A 26,362-nucleotide genomic window follows, 5' to 3' on the forward strand; every position below is an offset into this window, starting at 1 on the left:
AGAGAAAGAGAGAGAGAGAGAGAGAGAAAGAGAAAGAGAGAGAGAGAGGGAGAGAGAGAGAGAGGGAGAGAGAGAAAGAGTCGGCGGTGTCTTACACTGAGACGGAAAAGTTGACCATGTCGGGATGCTCCAGCTCCCGACACCGCGCATGGTCTGTCGGCCTCATCGTGGTGTCCGTCATGTCGGCAATGCTGGTGTGGTGGTGTTGGAGCTCTGGCTGTGACGCAGCGCGACGCGACGGGATGGACCCGCTCGTGCATCTAGGTACCCATCGGTATCTTATGCCTCGGTCCGCCGTCACTCCACACCCGTCGACACCCACTCCACACCCACTGACACCCCATCAGCCCCGACCCAATGCGCCGCCCCCAGTAACACACACCCGCCGCCACGATGGAGTTCCTCCCGACCCTCCAGTCCGGCGTCGACGACCTCAAGCCCTCGCTCTTCGAGCTGCTCTCGGAACAGCAGCTCGCGGCGCTGCTCCCGCCCTCGCTGCGCTACCTGCTCGCCGTCGCGACGCCGCGCTACCCTCGCTACCTGCTCCCTGTCCTCAACTCGTTCGACGAGGTCTACGCGCTGGTCATGCTGCTGGTCGAGCGCCACTTCCTGCGCACCTACGGCGGCTCCTTCACCGAGAACTTCTACAGCCTCAAGCGCGCCCGCGTGCTGCGTGTGCGCGGCGGCGAGCTCCCGCGCGCGCAGATGGGCGCCGCCGAGAGCGTGCGCCACGCAAGCCGCCTCACCAGCGCCGACGTGTGGCGGAACCTCGCCGTGCTGGTCGGCCTGCCGTGGCTGAAGCGCAAGCTGGACGAGGGCTACGACATGCACGCGGCCCACCGCGGGCTGCTCGGGCCCGGCTACGACGCGAGCCGGGGGCGAGACGCACACAGCAGGAGCCTGCGGGACAGGCTGATGCACGGGTACAAGTGGTTTCTGCGGAACCTCTACCCCGGCGTGAACGCGGCCTACTACTTCTCGCTGCTCGTCTTCAACATGGCCTATCTCTTCGACAGCACAAAGTACCACTCGCCCTTCCTGTGGATCATCGGCACCCGCATACGACGACTGGGTGCCGCCGACCACGCTGCGGTGGAAGCGCTCACGAGCGCGAAGAGCGTGGGGCCCGCGCGGCCCGGCGAGGGCGGCAGCATCTTCAGCCCGCGCAACCTGGCGCGCAGCGTGCAGCCGCGCCTGCTGAGCAGTCTGAAGATGCTGCTCCCGACGTCCATCTTCGCGCTCAAGTTCCTCGAGTGGTGGCACGCCTCGGACTTTGCGCGCCAGCTGTCGCGCAAGGCCGCCGAGAACATGGACCTACCGCCGCCGGTCCTGCCGTCGCTGCCGCCGTCCTCGGTCTCGCTGTCGCGCCGCAGAAACAAGGCCGCAGCCAGCACCGCGGAGGGGAGACGTGCAGCAGCGGGCACCGCGGAGGGCAGACGTGCAGCAGCGGGCACCGCGGAGGGCAGACGTGCAGCAGCGGGCACCACGGAGGGGACCACGTCGGGGACCACGTCGGAGAAGCACCACAACGCACCACCCAAACCAATCGATCCCCCCATCGCCGCCTCGTCCTTGCTGCCCATCTTCACCGTCCCGCTCCCCTCCGACTCGACGCTGTGTCCCATCTGCAGCTCTCCCGTCGTAAACCCCACCGCCAGCCCCACCGGCTTCGTCTACTGCTACACGTGCATCCACCGCTGGGTGGCCGGCGAGCACGACCGCCAGGTTGCCTTCATGGAGGGCTCGGCGGGCCTCGACCAAGAGGGTAGCGACGCCGAGTGGAGCCGCGAGGAGGGGAGTCGTGAGGGCCGCTGGGAGAGCGGGAAAGGGAGGGATGCTGTGACGGGGCGGAAGGTGCTGGGTGGGACTGAGGCGTTGAGGCGGGTGGTTGTATGATGAGACCAAGCAAGAAGCATTTACAAAGAACATTATAATGAAGTTTTATACGCCTTTTCCTACTACCCGGCTACGCAGAATGCTCATAGCACACCCCCGCATCCTCACTGCATCGCACACGCCCCGCATCCTCACTGCATCGCACACGCCCTGCATCCTCACTGCATCGCACACGCCCCGCCGCCTGCTCCCTGCCACTACCATCCCCACCCCACCCCCGCTCCTCCAGCCACCGCACCTTCCGCCTCGCCCGCTTATCCTCAATCCGCCGCGGCACGTCCCTCGCCCTCCCCCACACCCCAGCAGCCCACCGATCCGCCCACCCCGCCGCGCCCTCCAGCAGCCCGCCCGCCGGCACAAACGGACACAGCAGCGCCCTCGCCACGCGGCTCGGGCGCCGCCCCGCCGCACCGGGAAACAGGCACGGATCGGCCGCTGCGTATGCTGGCGGCGGGTCCGCCGCGGCTGCGACTAGGCCGTCGCAAGGGGGCTCGAGACGCAGCTCCGAGGCCGCCATGGGGTGGGTGTGGCGCCGCAAGGCCATGTCCCGCGCTGAGTAGGAGGGCAGGTCTTCGTCTGTGTCTAGTGGTGGGGCGAGCATCATGCCGTGGCGCCGCGTGTCGGTGGGCGGGAACGGGGTGGGTGGTGCGCTGCGGCGGCGCAGCGGCGGGAGGTGTGTTGGCGGTGGGGTTGGGGGGCGAGGTGAGCCGCTCACGCCCATGTGCCATCGCGCTGGAGCGCGTTGTGTCGTGTCCTCGGGCTCGTATGGGCATAGTGGCTCGCGCATCTGTGTTGCTATGTGGTTCGAGCTCAGAAGCAGTCTGGAGCTGTTCGATTGTGTGGCCATGTTGCCGTTGAAGCGGCGGCGATTGTCATTGTTGACATTGTGCTGTTCAGGTCTTTCATCGCAGACTTGAGTAGAAAAAGGAGACAACGAGCGTAACGAAGGTGAAGAGAAAGTCATTGTGAACGACAGTGGGCGTCCCCTTGATCATTGCTGATGGAAGATGGACAGGAAAGGAGACAGACAGAACTGAGGAGGCTTGTGCGAGAGGGCTGCATTGATGCGACAACGAGATGGATAGTGCAATGACGAGCCCAGGTCCTTGAGACTACCGGTTCCATCACGCCGGAGTTACTGACTGTGGTTCAGCCCATCAGCAGCGCGAGCCATTGGGTTGCGCGGTTGTCCCAAACGATTGTAGATGGGTCGCGTGTGTGTCCAGTAACAACGTACGACTAGAAGCCTATCCGAGCTTAGCCATCGTTTAATGTTGCATTGGTTACCGAGTTTCTAGAACGTGAGACCGTTTGCGGCCGTGTGGAGATTGTTGGGGGAAATGTGGGGGGGGGGGGCAGAGCGCGCCTCTTGTGCATGTCATTGACGACTGCCTGGCACGGCTATTCTTTCCTTTGTCGCGGCTTTCGCTTTCTCACCTCGCTGCTGTAGACATTTTGTTAGCAATGGCTTGTTGGAATACTTTCGGTATGTTCAGTCAAGCTTGAGGCGAGGGCTGAAGTACTGGCTGAAGTACTGGCTGGAGTACCGGTCATCTCATTCGCAAGGTTGACCCAAGGGCTGCGTCGTCCGCACGCGTACATTTACATTCAGCCCAAACCTTAAGCTCCATCTCAACCTTTCGGGCATCTAGTGCACCGGTAGCGCTCACGCTACTCTGAACCGAGTGGCGAAGTTTTCAGGTACAAGGTTGGCAGCGCAAATCCGCATTTGGATGGTCTCTTAGCTAGACTTCTTTTCTCACCGGTTTCGTGCAAAGAAGAAACATGGAAGCACTTGAAAATAATCAGGCACCATGTGGAGGGTTCGAGTCGTGAGTCTGATCTCTGAACCAGCCATCTGTCATATTGGGATACTCTTTCACCACGTCCACCACCAGCATCTCAATCTCCCCAATCTCAGGGCTCGTCACCGTCCTGGCCCATCTCTCCCCGACCATTGCCACCGTGATCGGGAGTTGATCGGCTGCAAGCACGAACATAGAGCTCGTCTCTGGCGTGTAGTCCATCTTGGCGTACTGGATTCGAACGTCGTCCTTGGACCAGGTACTCTCGGTGAAGCGTTCGAACACCGTGAGAAAGGTCTGAGAGAGGACCGTGAGGATGTTGCATCTGTTTCGTTGGCCGACGTGGAGGCTGTGGGAGTCTCTGTTCGTGATAGTGTTGAAGGGCCAATTGTGGTCCATGAAGCCAATGCCATCATTAGACATGTTGTATGCAGAATCTATGTGATAGTGGGAAATGGATGCGGTTGTTTTACGTAGCGTGTAGTCGAGATGGTCGGTCTGTCCAATTTCCTATTGGGAGCCGTGATGTTGAAATCAAGCATACATTGCCCCGGAGTGGAGTAAACTAGTGTGAGCCACACATGCATTGCACGAGGATCTTCATCAGCTAGTTACCCGAGTGTGTAAGCTTGGCGTACCTTAACTCAAGCACGCTCAAGCTCGGATCACGCTGTCGAAAAAGCCTTGGTCTACCCTTCATAGGAGGCTGACTCAACCAGTCGTAAAGTCAAGTTTGGGGAAACAGCAGCGCTGGACACCGAAGAAGACAGTGGAGTAGACAAATTCGTATGATTGCTACCATGTAGTCTCAACAGTGCATCGAGATACGAGGCCAACGTTGTGGTGCCTTGGATGAGCACTTCTTCAACCGCCCTGGTGGAGTAGAGATCACGCAGCTCCAACAGCTGCGACACCGCTCCAAAATTGGTGTCTGCGCGCTGGTAGCTGGTGAACGATTAGAATAACCCTTGCGCCGTAGTATTGTGTACACACGCACATCCATAACACCTTCCCACCCATTTAGGTATCGCTTTACTTCGTGATTCGTCACATTATTCCCAAAATCAAAAGGCCGACCAATTGTCTTGCCTATCCATGAACGCCGGGACACTCTCAATCGTGCCCCAATTCAGCCAATTCAGCCGCTATCCGCTCTTGCTCGCGCAACAACCGTTCTCGTCGAGCCTTCTTATCCTCCTGCGTCGCTGTCGGGTTCGGCGAAGACCCTCCGGAAGGGCGTAGGGGTACGGAAAGGGATGGATCGATATTGGACTCTTCGGTACGCGGGTGATTGAGTATCGAGGATATAGCGTTCGGTCGGTGCGGCGCAGGGTTTGCGGCTTTTGCCGGCACTTCATCGGGGTCCATGGTAGCGCTCAGACTACGCTTTCGCGGCGAAGGAGCGCCTGGGTGTACAGAGGGATTGGATATGACATTGAGCTTGTTGTTGTTGTTGTTATTGTTTCTGTAGTGGGTGAAGTCAACCGCCAGAGGACCTCTAGGTTCCGGAGTATACTCTTCACGGGACGGTATGGGATCAGGAGATGCTGACCCGTCGAGAGCAGGGTTTTGCGATGAGCGCTGGGGTAGAGAGTAGTTGGCGACAGAAGGGGCGGCTTGTGAGTTGTTGTCCCCAGCAGGTACGACACGCTTGCGACGCTTGATCTCTTGCTTCTTCATTGCAACAGGTCGGTGGGTGCCGTGAAGCTTGTAGTAAAGACCTAGGTAGCATCGTCAGCGGACATTCATATCGCAGTCTCCACCACACTCTACGTACCACAGGCGTTGCAAATGATATGACCAGCGTCGTCCCTTCGCCAGAGAGGTGTAATAGTGGTGCCGCAGTTTTGGCAAGCTGGAATGGCACTTGTCGAGGCTGATCCTGAGCAGGACCCGGATGTACTGTTCTCGTTCGAGCCATCTGCGGGCTTCGTTGAGGTACTTGCTTGCTGCAGCGCAAATTTGGCTGTCTTAGACACGCGATTATTGAAAGCAGGGCACCCGTTGCACCCTTGCTGTCCTCCGGTACCGTTACACCTGCCACCTCCTGGACAGGTGCCTGATGCCATCTGATCCGCAGCAACGTAAGTTGCAACGCGAGGCGACGAAGCAATATTCCCAGGGGAGATATCTTGCTTGCCGGTGGCACTGGGAGTCGGACTTTGCTGCACCGGCACACCTAGTTGCGAAGGAGTGTTACGCTTGAGGTTGACTGGACGTTGCTGGTTCCTGGCTTTGATGTAAAGTCCGCATGCATTGCAGACGGTCTCTCCTGTTGGCGAACGACGCCATAGCGGCGTTTGTGTAGTTCTACAGTTGCTTGACCTTGTCAGTATACCTGAATACGCCTTTTGGGGTCCTGAATGCTAAGCATCTACCGACACGCGGATCTTGAAACAAGCTAAGCAACATACCTGCAGACCTGCCCAATTATAGGCGCGCTATCTCCGCCGCCAACACTCCGTGGTGGAAACGATAACGAGGTCGAGGGCATCGGTGAGGCCGCTGCACCCGCAATAGGTACGGCATCCTCGAGTGAGTGGTAAATCTCGGATTTCTGGTCGTCTTCCGGTGTGCCCGATCGTTCTCTGGAAGGCGATCCAGTGTTGGACATCTGAGCATCTTGGACCTGATTTAGACGTCGGAGGCTCTCGGCCATTTCCAATTCTTCTTTGCTTGACTCCCGCGATAAGTGGTGTGGGTGAGTGGGCGTTGGAGCAAGTGAAGTGCCTCCGTTGCCTGAAGGATGCGCCATTGTGGCAGTGACCTTCCGGCTCACGGAATGCGCGCGGTCTAGTAATGCGAAAACGCAATGTTGCCTGGAAGGGAGGAGGGGAGTTCTGAGGCTGAGAGAGGAGGTGCTTCGGCACGGGGAACGCGAACCGGATAACAAATGAAAGTACAGGTACAAGGCGTAGTGACGCGAGCGGAGCCTTGGAACGGTATGCGGGTGACCCCAGGGGTTGGTTCACGGTGTTAGGTGTGGGTGGCACGCTGTAAGGACGGAGTATGTCTTTATGGGGGTCTGTGGTCAGCAAGGGAGGTTGTCATGCGCTTCGGTATTACTCCTTGTCATAGGTCGGGTTATGATAGTCAATGGCGAAGCCTCGTTGGTGCGGTGAGTTCGATGTGCATAACCAGAATTGATTCACCGCCTTCGCATTGTACAGCCAATCGCACCCCGCCGAAAGTAAGCGGATCATAGCGTTATACGAACCCTGGAAACAACCAGCAAGACCCATCAACATGAAAGATGCTATGACAACAACGAACTCAATTGCCTGTACCTGTACGTTTCTGATATTTTGTATTCACGTGGGATTCTCTCGGAAAGGTCTCTCGTCATCGCCACCACCTAAACTATTCGCTCTGTGGCAACGAACGAAAACAGGGAAAATTGTGACTTTGTCAAGCTGCTCCAAGCCTTGCAGCTTGGCAAACTGTCGGCGGACTTGGAGCCGTTCGCCTCGAGATCCCTTCTGTTCCGCGCATTCGATCCCAGCCGAGAGTAGTGGAGCATGTTTATTTGCTCGCTGCACTTCCTCTGGCACCCTCGTCAGAGTCCAAAGAATAGCACAAGGATATCGGAACGATCGTCTTGTGTCATATTGCGTCAAATCTTATCGCGCCTCGTGAATCCTTCAACACGATTCGAAAGGCCGTGGAATCCGATCAAGTAATCTCCGTGGCCCGTGCGCTAGGAAGTTGGGACCAGAGTCGAAGTCTGGGTCCGTCTCATGCGAGCGCGGACACTAAGACAAGCGAGCACGTGTGGATGATGTGTTTGCTGCCCAGGTGTTTGCTTTGATGTGTAGCAATCATTGATGGTATACAAAGCCCCTGGATGTGGACTGTAGACGCTGTGATGAAGAGCATCCCACAAACCAGTTCTCTACTTCTCTCTGATCCTCTCATGAATCTCTAACACTGCGCCAAAGGACGTCGGCAGCATCTTGCCGACGTTGACTGCAGTTCGCCTGGCCAGACCGGCCGCCCCATGCAGCGCATTTTAGTACAAGAAGAAAACAACGGACAGCTACCGAGGCTCAAATGCTAGAAACGGACGTGCGCTCAAGGATTCATCGACCGCCATCCTCGGGCACGAGTTTAGGGGTTTAGACCTGCTCAGCGCCCCAGCCAGCGTCGGCATCGCTGTCATTGCATTAATATCGCACTCAAGAATACCTATTGTTCAGACGTACCGCATATTCGCAGGGGGCTCAATCGAAGGGATGTACTCCAGAACAGCATAGGCAAGACCAATGATGCCAACAATGGTACCAGGAACAATGCGGTACCAGCCGTTACCAACAGTTACGCAACCGATGAAAACGTAGACTACCTCAAAATTAGCTTCGTGCCTGCAGTGAAGTTGCTTGGATACGTACAGATACCACGGCCGAGGAAGGAGAACATGAAAGACGCATAGCGTGCGACCTGCTGGGGAATCTGGAACTCAAGCAGGGCAGTACCTGTGCGAATGTAAGTCTCTGCACACTTTCTGCGCTAGGTTGTGTTACGTACCGGCACCGAAGATGATCAGGTAAACACCGAGTATGATATTTGAGCTGTGCAGTCTGTCAGCTTTGTCCGGTCCCTTCTCATCACGGTCCAAATTGCGAAGCTCGCCAGTCCATGGTCCGTATGCTGAATGACCATGCAGAAAATTCATGCTGGCATGTGCAAAGTAGCAGGTATGGCGTTGGTCGTCTGCCACAGGTCGAGGAGGTGTTTCAACTCCCAGCGCATTCGCACCAAGTTCACTAGCCACCCTTCATTTTGGCCTTGGGCCGTTGTTCGGACTCGATGAACGTGTGCAATTATCTTGTTCTCGGCAATTCAATTTGCGTCGGCACAGGTTGGACGTGTGGCAGGCGTTCGCGCCTTTGTGGGCATGAGACCTTCTGAACAGGTGTACTCACAAGTCGTTGAAAGGGAACAATTTCGCGACACCACCGAGCACAATAAAGGCGGCGACGGCGAAGTTCACCATGCGACTGCGATTTGTTAGCTTTACAGGCTTCGATGCCAATGGCTGTGTGGAGAGCTGCTGCCTGGTAGAGCTCAAGCTCCAGCTTCGCAGGTACGTACAAGATATCGGAGAAGTCCATGTTGGAGCTGGAGAGATGTGAATACCGCAGTTTGACGACTGGTTGTACGGGTTCGCGAGAGGTTGACGGGTGTCTGGAGATGAGATGGGTGATGCGTGACAGCTGTCAAGGTTGCGGCGGAGCTGCGTTGTGTTGGAAGCCAAGCGTCGCCGAAACAACGTCATTGCTGCTACGACGCTTCATTGGCTGTGCGTTGCCACACACCCAATCTTCTCTTCTCTCTTCCTCACACTGGTGTATTTTATCGAGTGATGTTGAGCAAGCTCGCTTGAGAACAGCAGGATCCTATGTAGGGTTACTTGTTATGCAATTGAGACACCAAACACGGCGGCCAAAAGTCGGAAATGCATCTTCCCTCAGTTGGGGCCCTATAAGCCACGGCTCAGCTCGTGTCTAGACGTGATGTTGCTTGACGTTCACACCTCAACATCAGCTTCAGATATTTGGACCCCTGAAATCAGCAGTGATCAGAATCAGCTGGAACGACGATTCTCTTCATGTGGCCGGAGCCACAGACATAGTCGGCCAATACCTTGTACGTCAGCCTGGTTTGGTTGCCCCGTTGCTCGACATGTCAAACTTGTATTTTCCTTACCTGGTAAAGAATGGTCGAATCTGATATGAAGTCATAACTGACAAGCGTCATCAGTGCCTTCCTTTCGCGACCCTGTGCTGACGCTGTACGCATACTCTCGGCATGTACCTGGTCATTACTAAAGTTGCCAATTCAGGCTCACGACGACCAGAAGGCCCAGTTTCGCGGACTTCTTAATACATTGACGTGGTGGTCTTGTCGGCTGCGGCGTTTATTTTCTGTGTTCATATCTATGCACAAGTCGCCGTGTACATGATGGACTGTGATTCCTAGCGGGCCATTGGTGGGCTCCTGGAGCCCTCACTGGCATACGGATCCCAAGACAACAGTAGTCCGGATCCGGAATATAATACTTCCGATCGAAAACGGTTTCACGCAATTGTCCTCACTGAGATCTGAGCATGTTAACAGCTTGGTCGAGGACTTCTGATGTATCGTGGACACAGCAGACGCGGCAGATCTACGGCTCGCTAGGCTCAGGGCAGGATCAACCTCGATTTTCCACCGTAGAGTCGTGCTGCCCTTCGACAATGTGCTCAACGACTTTGTCGTGCCTTACTGGGATGTATCTCCGTCAGTTCTTGAGTACGAAGATATTCTCAAAGATATGATGTCGCGAAGGAGAAAGGACGCAATATTGCTCAAGGATTTAGTCATACTTTTCACTACAATGCTGTTCTGTCTCGGACTGCCACGTTCTTCGATCCTAGAGACCATCAGAAATCTACTCATCCCAGCCAACGAACACTACAGGACCACTGACCACGGTCTCCGCGACCTTCTCTCCAATCTTCCCACTCCTAACATCCCTCTCTAAAATGACAACAGTACTATTGACCTGGTGCCCGACTGCAACCCTATCCCCCTTCCTGTTGAGACTAAACTGTCTTGGCAGGTGGCCACCAGACGGAGCAATTTGAACCAGACTCAACGCACCATCGTCCTGAATCCTGAACGTCGACAGCGAATCGCTGTCCTCCTTCTGATGCAGCGGCGACAGATTGAACGAGTGCTGGCGACTACTCACGATAACGAACCTCCGATCAGGCTATCTCTGTTAGCCAGCGCCCACAACCGATCAGCGCAAAGAAAGGAGGTTAAGACTCACAGAAACAGCAATCTCACTAGTCGGCGCCTGATTCGGTTCCAGCCCCTCCCCCAGCTCCCCCAACGCCGTCACTTCACCCACCTTCTCCCACTCCAACCCACCCTCAATGTACGTGATACGATACGAGTACACCTTCTGACTCAATTCACCGTTGAACAGCAAAAACCACTCCTCCTTTCCCTGTCCGGGTGTGCGCCAGAAGACGCCATGTCTTGGTCCCGCGCCGGGATCTGTCTTGAGCGGCGTGAGTTCAGTCAGCGGGGCAACGGAGTCAGGGTGGTACGTGAAAATGCGTATGAGATCGGCGCCGAGATCAGGAACCAGGATGAATTTCTGGCTCGGGTCGAGGATGACGTGGTGCGAGAAGCTGCCGTTTTGTCTGCTGGGGATGGGCCCCGTGGTGGCGGATGTTGGGTGCAAAACCTGAGCCGGTGGCTCGAGAGACCCGTTTGAAGGGAACGAGAAGGCTGCGATTGCTGATTGATTGCTGTGTTTGTTAGTCTTGGGTATAGATTGTGCAGGGGCAAGACGGACTAGCTCGCAGTCACGTATGCTCTGTTCCCGCCGCCGAGGTCGAAGTACTCAGCTGCTACGCCCGAAAATGGTGCATCAACGCTGGCGATCTTTTCTAGCACGCCGTTTGAGCCGATGTTGAAGGAGTTAAGTGAACCTTTTGTTGCGTTGCTTTGGCCGCGGTCTAGACAGTATAGGAGTCTCTGTTTGGTATCGATGTTAAGCCATGAAGGGTTGCCGCCAGCCTCTCGTGTGGTGGATGTAGCGGACAGATTGTAGGATTTGCCATGGCGGGTGAGTGAGAGTGTGGTCAAGTGGCCGCTCGACTGTGCAGCGAAGAGAGTTGCTGCATTTGTCAGGAGAGGAAGGAGAGAAAAGAGAAAAGGCGTGAGATTGGGGGCAAGCATTTTGGTTCGAAATGACAACGGCTCACAGGATTGTCGTTAAACTTTTTCAAAAGCGCACAGCGACCGGAGATGCAATATTTCAGTCAAGGCAGGATGCTCCAACTCAACCTGTACGACCGAATGCACTTACCGTTGTCTTCCTTGGCTTCTTCGAGGGAAGACTCCATTTCCACCAGCAGTATCGGCTCAAGCCAGCTACCAAGTCAAGTTCAAGGCTTGTGCGTGTGGAATGCGCTCTGTCAGGTACTTGGTATGCGCTCCGCCAAGGTAAAGGAAGCGCAGTAAGACATACTTCGGGTCTACTGCGGGGTAGAGATGGACTACACTTTGCCTGTTCTCGGATAAGTTCTCCGTCCAAGAACAGGGAACATCCGGAGTAATCTGAGTATGTCTTGGCGTGGATGACGTGCCTCAAACCTACACAAGGGAAGAAAATTCTTCGGTGAACATTAGTCAAGAGTTTCTCCTGGTTATCCAGTGATCTTGATCAGTAGAACGGTGGACCTGTAGGTCAACATGGGTTGTAGTGATAGAACCTGAAAGAGGCCAGGAACCTGCAGGGCCAGAAACTTGAAATAAGGGGAGTGCAACTGTGGTACTGACTGTAGGCGTGACATTATGAATCCACTCAACACGCTACGTCTGGGGTATATGTACAATATGCAAGTCGATATGTCGGCAACATCTGCTTTCCTTCGAAATGTCGAGTATTGCTGGTCGTGACATCATAAGCAGCGCTTGTGCGCTTTTGTGTGCCCACATTCCGATTAGTTATCGAAAGAGGTTCAAGGACGCCGTCGCTCCAGAGCAATGCATAGGCCGGTCGGTAATACAGAATCGAAAAGAATGAGCCTGAGGGCTGCAGGTATATCGCAAGAAGGTGCTTAGTAGAATTGATGTCCGCCAAAGCCGTTTGCAACAGCAATAGGTGGCTGGAGAAGTGTCGCCGGCTGTTGCTGCTGAATGAAGTTCGCCGGCACGTAATGGCTCTGATAAGGATGCTGTGGCATGTTAAAGTCTGCCACAAGAAGTGGGTTGCCAAAACCTGGTGGGGGCCTTGGTCGAATAATAGGGGGCTGTGTCGGTAGAGGCTGCATTTGCTGCTGCACTACAACCTGAGCTTGATGTGCTTGCTGTTGCTGGAAGGCTGCAGCGTCCTGAGCGTGGCCATTGGCTTGCTGTTGGTCCTGTACATCCCATCCCCACTTCGCTTTCAGCTCTGTGTTCACGAAACCAATCCGCCAGCCTGTCTCCTGACGTATCTTATCGAAGATCTGGAGTATTTCTTCCTGTTCTCGCCGATCGGTAAGACATTCGCCCGCAATCGCAAGAGAGCGTAGAGCTACGCTAGCCACACCTCGATCCTTCACGTGGGCGCTGATACCGCAGATGAACTTGGAGTTCTGTTCGATCATGCTCCACATTTCTGGCTCATTGGATCCTTGGATGGGATTGATCTGGGCAAGCAAGACCAGACACGTGTGGTAGAACAACCTGGCAACGATGGATGTTCGCTTGATCAACCAAACTTCCGGGAATGCGGAGCCAGAAATGGTTTGACCAGGGTAAAGGTATGCCATAGGATGCATAGTGCGAGGGATGCCTTCGTTCCACCTGTCTGCCATGTCTTTCAGGCGCAGCCATTCGTTATGGCGATCTTGGAGCGTCTGTCTTGAAATATCGGGATTCCGGGGTATCGACGCACGGTAATTGCAGATCTTTGCAACAATATACAGGATTTTGTGCGTCCAGCTCTCCTCTTTCCCGGATTCGGTCTCTGGCGAAAAGTCTAGTTCGATGCCCCATTCATCAGGATCCCAAGCCACTTGCCAATTGAAGTGAAGGCAACTGAGAATCTCCATTCCAACGTTCAGCCAAAAGCAGGCCGCACCGACGCCGATCGCGCGTGCGTTCCACCGGCATTCCTTGATCAAGGCTCGAGCACCGGCAATATGGTTCATCCGCTGCAATGCTCGTTCGCCCATGATCTCGTAAACGTTCAAGATGACCGCTGTGGTTGCACAAAGAACAGTGTCACGGTCTGGATCCTGTAGAGAGTGAAGGAGATCTCGTGTCGCGACATCGTAGTAGTGCAAGGCCTTCTCCTCGCTATACTTAGGGTTCACAAGGGCTAGATGACGAGCGCCGCAAGCGAGAAACGCGTTGAGCAGCATAGGCTCATTCAATGCGTGGAATGGCAAGAGCCGAGAGAAGTGCTTGTGCGCATCCATGCTGTCCATCCATATCCCTATCTCTTCGACAAACACCTGCATGTATAGCACCTCCTCTTGAGATTTGAGGTAGTCACGCGCCGGGACCGGTACAGGGCTCGCGCCGTGATCCATGTCATATGGCGATCGGTTCGAGTTCGAGAAGTTCGAAACTATGATCTTTAGTACGAGTTATGCAGCTGTAACATATCGGCAGCACTTACGGGCTCTTGCATGATGCTGCTGGGGAACATGCTGGTGATCGTAGTTGTAGTGCTGCGCCTGTTGGAAAGACTCCTGAGCCACACCCTGTATTGGTGGAAGCAGCTGGTGAGCACCTGGCGGATGAGCGAGGCCTCCAGGTGGACCCATGGCGAAGCCATTAGCGGCCATTGGTATATATGTATCGGCCTCTTCTGCGGGATACATCTCTCGCCCACCCACGTACTCGGCCGCGATTATCCTCGACTCATCTTGGAATGCGACCTGATATTCAGCGCCTTTGGGGATGAGGTAGGCGTTCTTTTCGCAGGTTGTGTCTAGGAAGTTGAGCTTCTTGCCCCAATTGCAGTCGCGCTGAGACTTTGCACAGTTGTTGCAGCAGGGCTTGTTCTCGTCGCACTTCAGGTGCCTTTCCCTGCACGTCAGGCATCCTGTACGCGTCCTCTTGGGCTTGCCTTCTGGGGTTGCGTCGCTCTCCCTCTTCTTTGATGTCTTGTTACTTGGCGAGTCGTTCCGGGGAGGAGGCGTGGCGACAACAGTGCTAGCCATCCTGTCAACCTTATGAGTGCATCCAGCTGGTCAGGAACGGAAGCCCCACGATCAGCGCAGCGCTTCGAGGACGAGGGGAACGCAAGACTGCGCACGCCGTGATTATCGTCACTTGTTCTTCCTGGCTTTCGTAGAGTGTGGACTCGCTGGAGGAAAATTGATGTAGGTTGGCGCGAGCTGGCTGGCGCGCAATCGATGTCGTGCGATAGTGTGAAGTACAGACAAGGGCGGTGTGTGTGTGAAGTGGGCGTGTCTATGGACAACAGTCCAGCGTCGGTAGGATGTGGGGTAAGAATGTGGGAGTGACGTGCACAAGAATAGGAGCACACGGAAGCTGTAAAGGCTGAGAGGTGAAGGGGGCTCGGCAATAATTGCTGTGTAGACCCGCGGGAGAGCGAAAGCGAGGTGCTGCACAAGGCGGTACAGCAGCTACGGGACCGGAGTGAGCGGCCGACTGATCCTGTATCCGAGCTGTGACTTGGGTTGGATATGCACTGTGAGTGCGCGAGAAGGCTTATCAAACCCTGCCCTGGCTGGCTGGCAAAAGCCAAACGATGACGAGAAGGATTGCTGCTCAGCTTCGTTGAGTTCAAGGAAGGATCGCCTGCAGACGGCAAGAACAAGCGAGGCGCCCCTGATCCCTGACTTGTGACGCTTGTGACGATTCCAAGGGCCACTTTGCCAGCGCTCACCTCCCTGAACGTGCAGGTCTGTCATGACTCGGAGACACCATGTCAACGCCATTACAGCAGAAGAAAGCAGTGGACTGCATCAAGGTCACAGGCAGCGGGACCTTCACAGCGCATTGTCACAAGCAAACGCCAATTCGATGATGCGCGCCGGCACGCCCAGTTCCGGAAGTGATGTGCATACTTGGCTGCGATTTGCAATGGGATTCGGCGACTTCGAACCCTGAAAAGCTATTGATTATCAGACATACCCGCAGTTTGCCATCTATGTCGTCGCTTGCACTGCAGGCCCTTGTCTTGGGTGGCGCGCAATGTTCGTTGCCTCGAGTCTCACAGCTTGATGGCGCCGATGCATGATGACCGCCTATATGGCCAGCCCCGGTGCAAATGCGCCAGACCCGTCAATAGTTGTAAGAGGAACTAAACAAGCTATCGCCTAAAATAGCTATTCCCTGCAGCAGCCGGCAATTCTCACCCCCGCGTTGTGAACAGAGCAAAAAACAGAAGATATCAGAAATAAAGTGCAGGTCTTGCTTCGTTTGTTCATTCGCTTGATGCGCGCAGGGATCCTGACGGATGCCGGTAGGCGCATTGGGCTTCAGTCGAGCAGAGTTGAGGTCAAGTCGATGGCTTTCAGCTGCACCCAAACATAGACGCGCGCTGCTGCTCGACGATAGCAACGATAACGTTCTTTACGACACTCTGCGGACTACCTCGAAAGCGGGCAGCGCCTGCGCTGTCATCGTCTCATTACTGCAAGGCGGCACCCTTTGACGATTTGACAGGCGCCCGTCCCACAGTTCGGCGATCGTCTCGTTCCGGGTTGCCCACTTCTGAGACTGCATTCACCACCCATGGCAATTGAACGCCAAATGTCAACTCTGCCACCAGCCCAGCCCAGCTACATCCTCCGTGGTCACGCATCACAAATACACAGCGTACAATTTGCGCGACTAAACACTCGTCTTATCACGGGCGATGCCGATGGCTGGATCATCTACTGGAAGCTCGAGACCAAGCGTGCGCTAGCGGTGTGGAAGGCTCACGATGGAGCTATCCTTGGAACAGCTGAATGGGGTGGTGACAAGATCATAACGTGAGTACTGATGGTTGGCTGCCTGTATCTGACCAATATCTCCAACTGGTCTTCGAGATACTCAGAGACACATTCCATTGCTCTGACCGTGTTCTGAAAACTCGTGACTGACGCGTTGCAGTCACGGTCGCGATAACAGTCTGAGGATATGGCAAGTGCGCTCAGCAGACGAATCTGCATTATCGACAGCGTTGCCTGCAGAAGTGTCACACAGCGATCGCCCAATGCCATGGCTTTTGCACACGCTACCAGTGAACACTCTCAACTTCTGCGCCTTTTCCATGTGTTACGCGTCTGTCCAAGCAGAGCTACACGGTTCGGATGATGCAGAGAGAGACACGCAATCTCGACCGGAGAAGACACATGCCTCAGTCCTCATCGTGGTACCCGCAAGGGACGACAAGAAGGCTGAGGTGTATCAATTTCCGGAAGAGAAGCTAAGCTGTGTGGTACCTCACGCGCAAACAAAAGATACAGGTGAGTCTTGCGTCACGACATTTCTGGAAGACTCGCCGTGGGAGATTGAGCAATCACCGTTGTTACGGAACGGTCACTTCTATACACGTACTGACAAATGCAGGGATGGTCATGGCTGTGAAGCTCGTACGAGATCCTATAACGCAGCGAACACTAGTTATCACTGGCTATGAAGGAGGTCTGACAGCCGTACACTTATTACCCGAGGCTGACAACTCGACTAGTGGGATGGCTCAGCTTGTTTATCTCAGCCAACCTCACACGCAGCCCGTCTTGTCGATAGACGTCTTGCCAGATGCTAAGACGTATTATACCTCCGGCGCTGATGCTATCATTGCAGCCCATCGAATCCCGGATCTATCGTCGAGGGGTGATGACGTGAGGGATTCCTTATCCACCCAGGGAGACGAAGACGGTCCACCAGTTTCAGTACCCAGCCAAAACTCTGACGCCCTCGCTCCGACTACTTCACAGGCAACTACCGAACGATATTGCACGGATAAAGCAGCGGACAATCCTCCCGTGTCCATACCAGAAGACGTCGATGACCAACCTCTACTATTCTCGAAAAATCCAGTTCAGTCTTCAATACCAACGAAGTCGGCTCCCAAGGCCGGCGGTCTCTCGTCACTTCTGTCGAACGCCACACCGCTGTCAAGAGCTGCACAATCTGCACCTCAGCAGCCGTCTCCACCATCCATCCAGGCACCATTCAAGGTTCAAAATACGAAGCACGCTGGCCAGCAATCTCTCTCAGCACGATCAGATGGTCGACTCTTAGCCACGGGCGGGTGGGACTCACGAGTTCGCATCTACAGCGCTAAGACACTGAAGGAAGTTGCGGTGCTGAAATGGCACAAGGAGGGTGTCTATGCTGTGGCTTTTGGTAAGATTTTGGATGGTATAGACCTAGAGCATAATGCGCGAGACTCTCAAAGCCAAGACGTAAATAGAGAGGTCGCAAAAAGGGAGACGGGTCTCGGCAAGCTACAAAGACAGCGGGAGGAGAAGATGCAAGTCAAGCATTGGATTGCGGCAGGAGCCAAAGATGGGAAGATCAGTCTGTGGGAGGTCTTCTGAGACAAGCTCACTAAGACCATCCATAGTATACACCGAGTGATCAAGACGAAGTCCAAGCACATTTGCAAGCATCGAAAAACGACAACGAGAAGCATTGACAAATTGGCAGACGCTGCTTCCCACAACCTCGGCACAGGAAAGTGCTGGGTCGCCACGCCGCCGGAACGCGCTTCAACCCCAGTACTCCCGATGATTTGCTGCATAATGCTATGATTGCTTCCTCGCTGTATACCCTTGCTTGTATGATTTCCGACACTTGCGCGTCGTAATCTGCCCTCAGCGAGACCCTGCCTATGAAGCATCGGCATTGAACACCACCGCCAGCGACCGGTGTGCCGGCCCACCCGCCTACTGTATACAACCCGCCAAAGAGTCCCATCCTCGTCTATGATGACTGCCTCCAAAGAACGAAAGGCATCGCACGCCACGACCTCCGAGTATGCGCCTGATCTCAGCATTACCGCCGATGACGACGTCCACCTTCACGCCGTCGGCTACAACGAATCGCCCGACCGGGGACTCATCAACAGCTACGCACGCTTTCGCTCGTCTCCTCTCGACTTCATACGTGAGGTTTCGCTGCAGTTCTCCGGGACAGGATGGCGGTCATTTGACAACCATGTTGGCCAGCCTGAGTTCTACTCCGGCTTCTCGGAGGACATGAAGACGCGCGTACTCAACAACCCCATGCTTGTTGCCAAAGTGCGAGAGCTGGCAGAAAAGAGAGTCGAGGTTGAGGCTAAGGAGGGCCTGCTGGGAGTCGAGGCGCAGAACGGCAGCGGCGTGGGAGAGAAGGACAGGAGGGCAAAGAGAAAGACACAAATCGAGGAGTCGCTCCTGGAAGTCAGCGAGACATGGACCGACGGCATGATCTGCAAGATGGAGAGCAAGAATTTTATACGCGGCGCATACTATCTGGCTACCCAGCTCTTGACCAGGGCATACCACCAAGGCGTGCACGTTTCTAGTGAGGAAGTGCTGCGACTGCGCACTGTGGCCGCTGAGGCAGCGCGTAAGAAGCACTCGATCATCTTCTTGCCCTGCCACCGATCCCACGTCGACTACGTCTCGTTGCAGATCATCTGCTACCGCCTCGGTCTTGCACTACCAACTGTTGTCGCTGGCGATAACCTGAATTTCCCTGTCGTGGGTTCCTTCCTACAGCATGCCGGAGCTATGTGGATACGGCGTAGCTTTGGAGACGATCAATTGTACACCACACTTGTACAAGCGTACATTGACACACTGTTACAGTGCGGCTACAATTTAGAGTGCTTCGTCGAAGGAGGCAGAAGTCGTACTGGCAAGCTTCTCCCTCCCAAGTTCGGCATCTTGAGTTACATGCTGGATAGTGTGGCAAGTGGGCGTGTCGAGGATGCCATCATATGCCCGGTGTCGACACAGTATGATAAGGTTATTGAAGTCGACTCATACATCAGCGAACTCCTCGGTCAGCCGAAATCGAAAGAGAATCTCATGGATTTCCTCTCATCGTCTTCGGTGCTGTCACTCAAGCTTGGGCGCGTGGATGTTCGCTTTCATGAGCCTTGGTCGCTACGGACGTTTATCAACCAGCAGCGCGAACGAGCTAGCAAACTGCCCCAACAACTTGACTCGAATGAAGACCGTATTCGCCTCCTCAGAACGCTTGGGTACAAGGTGTTGTCCGAGATTAACGACGTATCAGTGGTGATGCCCACTGCACTGGTCGGCACAGTACTACTCACACTCCGAGGGCGAGGAGTCGGCAAGACTGAGCTCATCAGAAGAGTGGAGTGGCTGTGCGATCGCGTCCGCGCCCAAGGAGGCAGAGTCGCTCATTTTGGGAACTTACCAACGAGTGTTGTGGTGGATCGAGCGCTCGAAGTGCTTGGTCCCAGTCTTGTAGGCCTCGTGCCTGGATTGCCCGAGGACACCTACTATGCCGTGGACCGGTATGTATCATGCGTCTGATTCTAGCAATTGCTGACGTGTCGTTTAGCTTTCAGCTTTCCTTTTACCGCAACATGACCATTCATCTCTTTATTCTCCAGTCGCTAGTGTCAGCCGCTCTCTACAGCACTGTCAAACGCGGCGGTGCTCCCGAATCCCAAAGAATACCCTATGCAGACCTGCATGCCCAGGTTGGCTTCCTGTCGCAGTTGTTCCGCGGCGAGTTCATCTTCCCCACCGAGGGCCTCGACTTCAACCTCGCGCGCACCATCGCCGGCCTCGAGACCGACAACGTCATCACAGTGACCCGCAATAGTGGAGGCATTATCGAGTACGTCGAGCTCAGCGATAAAGAGAGGGAAACCGGCCGTGAGAACTTCGACTTCTACTGCTTCCTGATCTGGCCTTTCATTGAAGCTGCTTGGCTGGGCGCCGTGTCGCTGATGATGCTAACACCACCACTCACCCACAGCACGACCACACCATCGATGGCGAACGAGAAATGGCTTGATATGAAACGTGTCCAAGATCGCTCGCAACTACTAGGCAAGACGTTGTATCATCAGGGCGATCTATCATACTACGAAGCCGTCAACAAGGAAACACTGAAGAACTCGTACACACGCTTCGAAGAGGAGGGTATGATTGTTGTCGCTAAGAGTAGAAACGCAAAATCATCGACCACGGTTCGATTAGCAGATGAGTGGACACTCGTCAGAGGGTCGAAAGGCATCATCGCCGACGGGCCGTTGTGGCGATTCGCAGAGCGCATCAGCGCGAGTAGGAGAGAAGGCAAGAATAGGAGAGATGGCGCCACCGTGCAGACAAGAGTGCTTGGCTTGGTCGATGTTGTTGGTGAGGGGTTGTGGGAGGGCGATGTGTTGGATGCAAAGAGTATTGGGCGAGAGGAGGTTGGAAACAAGGCGAAGGCCAGGGCGAAGAGGGGGACGATGGCGAGGCTTTGATCTCCCGCATGAACTCTTCGACATATCTAGACTTCCGATTGACAAGATTCCCTTCACATTGACTGTTGACTAAATCTCACCTGACGATCACGTTTATGATACACGCACGCATCAGTATTAATAGTATCCGCATTACGACAGTTCGAGCATGGGAGCCCTCTTGGGCACTTTATCTTGCGCGTGTGGCATCGTTGGCAAGTGTCAACTAAGTCAGGAGCCGATCATCCTCTGAAGCTGCGCTACTCACGCGATTGACTTGGTGGACTTCTACGGATTCGAGATTGGACAGCTTGTTTTACCGTTCTGAGTCAGCCCATTGCGCTTCATAAGCTACCCAGAAGTCCGAGTAACGTTGTTAACTCAAAGGCCCCAACACGACTTCTCTAAGACCACAAGTCCTTTCCCGAAGCTGAGTTTGAAGTAACGCGAACCCAGAAAGATCAGGGGTTCAGGGGATGCGAAGCTTGTACAAGCTGATGAAGTCACTTTTAGATCTTCTCTAGTCGCTTGGGACTTCCTGTGATACTAGAATGCCTTTCGTGGCTCTCCGAGCCTGGTTTTTAAATGGAGTTTCCTTCAACATCGAAAACTACCTAATGTACGTCGCCCAATTCAAGCATAATTGTGCACTGTCCCTCCTGACCCTGGACTGATCCTGCGAAGCGGCAATGACTACACGACCGGAGTCATGGAAGGTGGCGCGATATCAGTCCGCATGTTGAAAGAATCACTTGTACCGCGTGTTCTTCGCGCCGATCCCGGGCGTGTCAGCACGAAAATGTTCCAGCTGTACCAACCATTGAGAATTGCAAAAGAAACGAAAGCCTATACCACAGACTGATATACGGCTTGGCTTTTCGACCAAGACTACCGGTATCTCCACCAGTTAATTCAGTCTGAAATTTTACATCATGTCACAAAACGGCCGGCACGACTTTCCAGGTTTCCCTGGCGTTACCCAAACCAACACCCATGTTGTCGCTCACTACCAAAAAGAGACTCGATGGCATGTCAAAAATATCTTTGGTCATTCTGGTCGAGGGTAGATTCTGTTTTGTGTCGGCTAGTCTGGGAGATCAACAACCAGGCACACGCAGTGTCCAGAGTGACTATCCGTCCCGGTAACGCTTCCAGGCTCACACATGGCGCATCATATATCGGTCCCTCATAGTGCCCTGTCGATTCTCCGACCTTCTTTCCCGATCTGAGTGCAGATGACGACTGAGTCTTTCTTTATGTGGCGTCGATAAGCTTCGTGAGGACGCAAGAATTTGCTGCAGTCGGTGACGTTACGATTGAGTTGACGTCTCGATCGCAAAGATGCGAAGCCCTCCGCATGCCGACACAGCTAGTGCAATCTATCCGTTGTACCTCGCGATCTCGCAACGACCTTCCCAATCTCTGATCCATACCTTTGCACAGCTCAGGACGACGATCCGCTTGTTGAACTTGTGACCCGTTGACGAAAGGCCCTGTAGATCTGTTGATGCTTTGCTCACTTCATTATGGCGACTTTAGGTGACTTTGTCTGACCATCAGCCGTGAAGCGGTGATGATAGGCCCCGAAGCTGCTCGCACGTACTTTCCGGGCATCTTTTAGGATAGACTGACTGAAGGGGTGACGGACTCACAAGATCGCCAGCATTGCCCTTGCGCTCTTGTTGGATATCGCTTCCACTAGCACTAGTGGTAGTGACGGATACTCGCTGCAAAGGCCGCAACATGCAACTAACGGCACTTTCGAAACTAAATCCGGAAGGAACAGCATGGCTTATGCAAACTCTTGAAGAGCATGTGGGGCTGCGCAGTCTTGTGACAACTATAGTGGACCAGCGAAGATCAGTTACGGGCATTCCGAGCTTGTTAAAACCTCCACTGAGATGCCACCTTGATGAGCGGTTCCACCTTGGCTGGCCCCTTCTGGACACCTTTGTCGGTGTCTTGCATTGTTACTGAGAGAGAACTTACTGTAAGGACGACCGGTAAGGCCACTGCCGGACAGCTCTGCCGTGCATCTCAAGGCAACTTGAATTTTGTCTTCTCGAGCTGATCACAATGCACGAAATGATGAAGTAGAATACTGCGCAACAGGGAAATTTTCGGTTCGGATCGTAAACCACCACCGGGTAAAGAAGAACACTCTGGTTTTGCACTCGTTTAATGATAAGATCGTGAACTATACCAGCGTTCAGGCTTACAAGAACATCATGACCAGCAAAGACCCACCGGCCAGAGAAGCAAGTACGTCCCGTAAGCCCGAGATCAAGCTAATCAGCAGCCAGTTGCGGACCTCAATCAATGAGTGCGTGGCCACAGAATCATGGTCTCGTCAAGGTTCATGCACAGTCATCCTTTCATTTCAATGCGGAGAGAGCGATGGGGGAGCCGTCGACAGGCTTTGAAGTCTTGACAGAGTTATTGCCATGACGTACAATTTTAGCTGGCTGCGCATGTACAGACGTCTTATAGGGCGAGCCCGGTCCCATCGCCCCACCGGTACAAGCTCAGCATCTCCCGGCGGCGCTCTACGGAAGCTTGCATGCCTCTTCCACGCATCTGCTGCAAGGCTGAGAGCATTATGTTACGGAAATTTCTCTGCAGTGACCCGGTCAGCCCTGATGACGCCATTCGTGATCAAAGGAAATATGTCCCATGTCCAGTAATACGTACCTGGTATTCCGTGTTCAGAGTGACAATGCAAGCTTCATGCGCACGCACTATCACTTCGCATGCGCGTACTATGTTTGGGCTCGCTTCTCCCTGCAGCTTATCTGCGATCAATAGAAGCAAGAAGCTGCCCTGCAGGAGGTATATTCCGAAGAAAAATGGCATGAAGCTTAGGTCTGGGTCAAGTTCAAGTATGTCATTAAGTGCCTCAGCTGCAGAGACTGCGTGCCCGGTGGCGGTGACGAAGCTTTGCGACGATATCCAAAGGTCGTTATCATCCAACAGCGAGATTGGATCCCACTTTCCGTTCAATAGAACATGAAGAGTATGCATAAGATATGTGCCGTACGTCACTACAATCCGAGCATGCATGATTGACTCTTGCGACAATGGGTTTGTTGTGCCCGATGTTGCGCCGCTTGGGGCTGAGTCGTGTGCGTCAGTGCTGTTTTCAAGGACAGTACGCTGTTGCATCTCTTGTAGTGATCGACCATATGCATCCAACCGTTGGCTGATCTCCTTTCCGTAATCGTCCCAGTCAGTTTTTGTGCCAAATCTGGGGTGATTCCTTGCATGCGTAAGATCCACAATCTCGCCGAGGATTGTCATCAGTGGTAGGAAAAATTCGAATATGGAGTGGCCGGCGCATTCGAAGGCAGGACCTCTTCGGCGAAATGTGGAATCTGGTAAAGATTGAGCGGAGTTTTCGAAGAAGTCGCCAGATTGCCATACGTGATCGTCATAGGGTTGCAGAAGGCCTGAGCATTCCACGTCGGTGAACGAAAGCGGTCGATTGTAGCACAGAGCTAGATGTCTGCATTGGGACGTTAGTACTAGAGGTTTAGTCGAAGGCAAACGTAAACATACCGATCCATTGTGTACAAAAGCCACCACATACGCCTACGTTCCTCGCGCTGTTCCTCAGTTGGATCCATAACAGTGTTACGTCTGTCGAAGCTGCCAGAGGTATCTTCATCATACAGGTCCGGTGGTGGAGTAACGACCTCTTTGCCCAATCTCATTTCTCGGGCTAAGGACCATGCCGCGTTCCACCAACGTAAAGAGGCCGCTTTATATTCGCTTGCAGAAGTCACCACTCCCAGATTCACGTAGGTCGCTATGTCGTCTAGGTTACCGAAGTGCAAGTCGAGGCCAATGTGCTCTTCGGAAAATTGCGGTGGCATCCCGAAGCCGCCCATTGTGACACCTTGAACTATGCCAGCATTGTTATACATGGCTGACTCTTGCTCGGATGCTTCTGGTGTTTGATGTACCAATGGTTTGAGAAGTTCGATGGTGAGGTTGATAAGCTTCTCCGACATCTGACTGCGTGTCACTGGCGAAGAGGCTAGGTACGGAGATTCGCCGGTCAGACATCCAATCCAGAGCATACTTGCTAACAAAGCCGGACTGCAGACTCTGGGATTCTCTCCTCTGAGAAACGAGTTCTTCCTGAAGACGTGGCCGAGGACGTACGGAGACACTGGTTGCATATATACTGCCGAAGAGCTCTCAAAGTACAGCTCTAGAAGATCACACGCCAGAGAAAGAGGCATAATATTTGTGAGATATGGCATCACTGGTTCAAGGACCGGATATCGTAGAGGCTGTGTTGATCTGGGGCGATTTCCGCTAGAGTACAAAGTGGCAGACGGAGAAGGTAACATCCAAGTCGGCGAACCAGAAAGGGGGGAAGGAGCTGCAAAGTCCAGATGCGGAACGTCTTCGGGCAGTGGCTGCGGCATGTATGCAATGGAAGGATGACCTGAGAATTCAATAGTATGATCGTTAGAGGGAATTGTCCGGTTCATGGTCGGATGGATCATGGCGTTCGGCGACTGATATTCGAGGCTTTGTGGAAACTCGTGCATGTGTTGGAAGTCGTGTTGAGGTAACCCGTGGGTTTGAATCCGAGGTGGTTGTGGTGGATGAAGATGATCGTCATGAGATTGCGTGACATGTTCCGTAACAGAATCGATGGCACTCATACTCATGGTTCGGCTTGTGTAGATCTGCGAAGGTTTCCTTGCCCTGGTGTCCACCAGACTATTGGATCGACTAGGAACGAAAGGAGCCGGGAAAGTTGACTGATTGTTGGACGGTGTGGGGCTTTCATTATGTGCCCTCTCGGAAGCAGTCTCTTGTGACTGTGGCGTTGCAATTGCCGGCTCCTCACTTGGCTGCATGCCCTGGTCTGAGGATGCCGCAGCGGCAGCTTGCTGCTGGGCTATTTCTTTGCGCGAGGCCTTGCCGCGCTTCTTGCGTTCACGAAGATATGCGCATATCAAACCAAACTCTGATGCAATGTCAGTTCAGAGTCATGGAAATACTCTATCAATACCACAAAAGCTGTCGTAGCACGGTGGTGCCTACCTATACAATGTGAACAAGCTATGTTTTGTCAGTTCATGCCTTGCAAGAAGGTCGGGGAGGACATTACGTTTCTGCCCGTCGCATTTTGTCCTCAATTGATTGCATTGATCGCAGGCTCGGCTGATCCTGCGTCGCACGGGTCCTGATGTTCGGCCTAATCGTTCGTGAAGCATTGTGCCTTGGTGCGTGCGGGGGGCTGCAGCTAATGGTCCGTTGGCGTACGGCAAGCGACGAGGCTTACCCACAGCATTGCCACTTAAAAGGACATTCGGGCGTTGATGGAACTGTAGTGTCTCGTACTGCAACGAACTTGTGCGTGAAGGTCCGGTGTGTTGTGCGACCAAGGCGTGGTGTTGCTGCGAGTCGACAGTGTTCGGCGTGTGGAGAAGGCTGAACCCCGGCGGGTATTGATGGAGACTGGTGGACATATTGTTCCTAGCGTCCGTCAAATGACCGCACTACAGAGTCCAATTCCGAGGACAGCAGATTCAAGGCTCCGACTGTCAATGTGAGCACAGAAAACGTTGGGGTCACTGGCTGAAGAATGTCGAGTAATTGAAAGGTGGCGAGTGCGCACTGAGGCGTTATTCAATATCTCTAGTTCCGCGGCCCAGGGTAAGAACTTTTGCCGTCAAAGCATGGCATGAGCGTATGCAGGTCGGCCGTT

At 54.1% G+C, this 26,362-nt stretch overlaps 12 protein-coding genes across 12 annotated transcripts in view; 5 read left to right on the top strand and 7 right to left on the bottom strand.

Moving 5' to 3' along the window:
• M421DRAFT_421080 (uncharacterized protein) overlaps window positions 1-218 on the bottom strand; it is a 1,634-nt gene extending 1,416 nt beyond the window's left edge. Inside the window, exon 1 of the mRNA XM_033592708.1 lies at window positions 96-218. Coding sequence (XP_033448136.1) covers window positions 96-118 — 23 coding nt within the window. The 5' untranslated portion in view covers window positions 119-218. The remainder of the gene's footprint in view (window positions 1-95) is intronic.
• Window positions 219-393: 175 nt separating this feature from the next.
• On the top strand, window positions 394-1,896 carry M421DRAFT_64193 (uncharacterized protein; the record flags this gene model as incomplete). The annotated part of the gene is made up of 2 exons (XM_033596130.1): window positions 394-1,361; window positions 1,467-1,896. 2 exons carry the CDS (start codon window positions 394-396, stop codon window positions 1,894-1,896), a joined length of 1,398 nt encoding a protein of 465 aa, XP_033448137.1.
• A 70-nt stretch (window positions 1,897-1,966) lies between these two features.
• Window positions 1,967-2,860, bottom strand: M421DRAFT_5561 (uncharacterized protein; the record flags this gene model as incomplete). Its single annotated transcript, XM_033595320.1, has 1 exon — window positions 1,967-2,860. One exon carries the CDS (start codon window positions 2,858-2,860, stop codon window positions 1,967-1,969), a length of 894 nt encoding a protein of 297 aa, XP_033448138.1.
• A 425-nt stretch (window positions 2,861-3,285) lies between these two features.
• M421DRAFT_162645 (uncharacterized protein) lies at window positions 3,286-4,496 on the top strand. The gene has a single exon (XM_033587699.1). The coding sequence runs from the start codon at window positions 3,711-3,713 to the stop codon at window positions 4,176-4,178; it is 468 nt and encodes a 155-aa protein (XP_033448139.1). The 5' UTR covers window positions 3,286-3,710; the 3' UTR covers window positions 4,179-4,496.
• A 318-nt stretch (window positions 4,497-4,814) lies between these two features.
• M421DRAFT_5563 (uncharacterized protein) lies at window positions 4,815-6,456 on the bottom strand (the record flags this gene model as incomplete). Its single annotated transcript, XM_033595321.1, has 3 exons — window positions 4,815-5,422; window positions 5,479-6,020; window positions 6,116-6,456. The coding sequence occupies 3 exons, from the start codon at window positions 6,454-6,456 to the stop codon at window positions 4,815-4,817; spliced, it is 1,491 nt and encodes a 496-aa protein (XP_033448140.1).
• Window positions 6,457-6,701: 245 nt separating this feature from the next.
• Window positions 6,702-7,386, top strand: M421DRAFT_162607 (uncharacterized protein). The gene has a single exon (XM_033587698.1). It carries the CDS (start codon window positions 6,948-6,950, stop codon window positions 7,335-7,337), a length of 390 nt encoding a protein of 129 aa, XP_033448141.1. The 5' UTR covers window positions 6,702-6,947; the 3' UTR covers window positions 7,338-7,386.
• A 430-nt stretch (window positions 7,387-7,816) lies between these two features.
• Window positions 7,817-8,812, bottom strand: M421DRAFT_5564 (COPI associated; the record flags this gene model as incomplete). The annotated part of the gene is made up of 6 exons (XM_033595322.1): window positions 7,817-7,853; window positions 7,904-8,039; window positions 8,090-8,173; window positions 8,226-8,269; window positions 8,624-8,698; window positions 8,793-8,812. 6 exons carry the CDS (start codon window positions 8,810-8,812, stop codon window positions 7,817-7,819), a joined length of 396 nt encoding a protein of 131 aa, XP_033448142.1.
• Window positions 8,813-10,131: 1,319 nt separating this feature from the next.
• M421DRAFT_101303 (putative isomerase YbhE) lies at window positions 10,132-11,435 on the bottom strand (the record flags this gene model as incomplete). Its single annotated transcript, XM_033586623.1, has 3 exons — window positions 10,132-10,455; window positions 10,516-11,002; window positions 11,050-11,435. 3 exons carry the CDS (start codon window positions 11,433-11,435, stop codon window positions 10,132-10,134), a joined length of 1,197 nt encoding a protein of 398 aa, XP_033448143.1.
• Window positions 11,436-12,319: 884 nt separating this feature from the next.
• Window positions 12,320-14,416, bottom strand: M421DRAFT_63697 (uncharacterized protein; the record flags this gene model as incomplete). Its single annotated transcript, XM_033596077.1, has 2 exons — window positions 12,320-13,818; window positions 13,870-14,416. 2 exons carry the CDS (start codon window positions 14,414-14,416, stop codon window positions 12,320-12,322), a joined length of 2,046 nt encoding a protein of 681 aa, XP_033448144.1.
• A 1,148-nt stretch (window positions 14,417-15,564) lies between these two features.
• Window positions 15,565-17,987, top strand: M421DRAFT_392501 (WD40 repeat-like protein). Its single transcript, XM_033590027.1, has 3 exons — window positions 15,565-16,138; window positions 16,347-16,678; window positions 16,782-17,987. The coding sequence occupies exons 1-3, from the start codon at window positions 15,960-15,962 to the stop codon at window positions 17,756-17,758; spliced, it is 1,488 nt and encodes a 495-aa protein (XP_033448145.1). The 5' UTR covers window positions 15,565-15,959; the 3' UTR covers window positions 17,759-17,987.
• M421DRAFT_421092 (acyltransferase-domain-containing protein) lies at window positions 17,956-20,794 on the top strand. The gene is made up of 2 exons (XM_033592709.1): window positions 17,956-19,692; window positions 19,740-20,794. The coding sequence occupies exons 1-2, from the start codon at window positions 18,149-18,151 to the stop codon at window positions 20,653-20,655; spliced, it is 2,460 nt and encodes an 819-aa protein (XP_033448146.1). The 5' UTR covers window positions 17,956-18,148; the 3' UTR covers window positions 20,656-20,794.
• A 2,324-nt stretch (window positions 20,795-23,118) lies between these two features.
• Window positions 23,119-26,123, bottom strand: M421DRAFT_64302 (xylanolytic transcriptional activator; the record flags this gene model as incomplete). The annotated part of the gene is made up of 5 exons (XM_033596140.1): window positions 23,119-23,250; window positions 23,326-24,136; window positions 24,190-25,618; window positions 25,696-25,713; window positions 25,763-26,123. 5 exons carry the CDS (start codon window positions 26,121-26,123, stop codon window positions 23,119-23,121), a joined length of 2,751 nt encoding a protein of 916 aa, XP_033448147.1.
• Window positions 26,124-26,362: the final 239 nt, after the last annotated feature.

This window comes from Didymella exigua (assembly GCF_010094145.1).
Source record: "Didymella exigua CBS 183.55 unplaced genomic scaffold M421scaffold_15, whole genome shotgun sequence".
Lineage (NCBI taxonomy): Eukaryota > Fungi > Ascomycota > Dothideomycetes > Pleosporales > Didymellaceae > Didymella > Didymella exigua.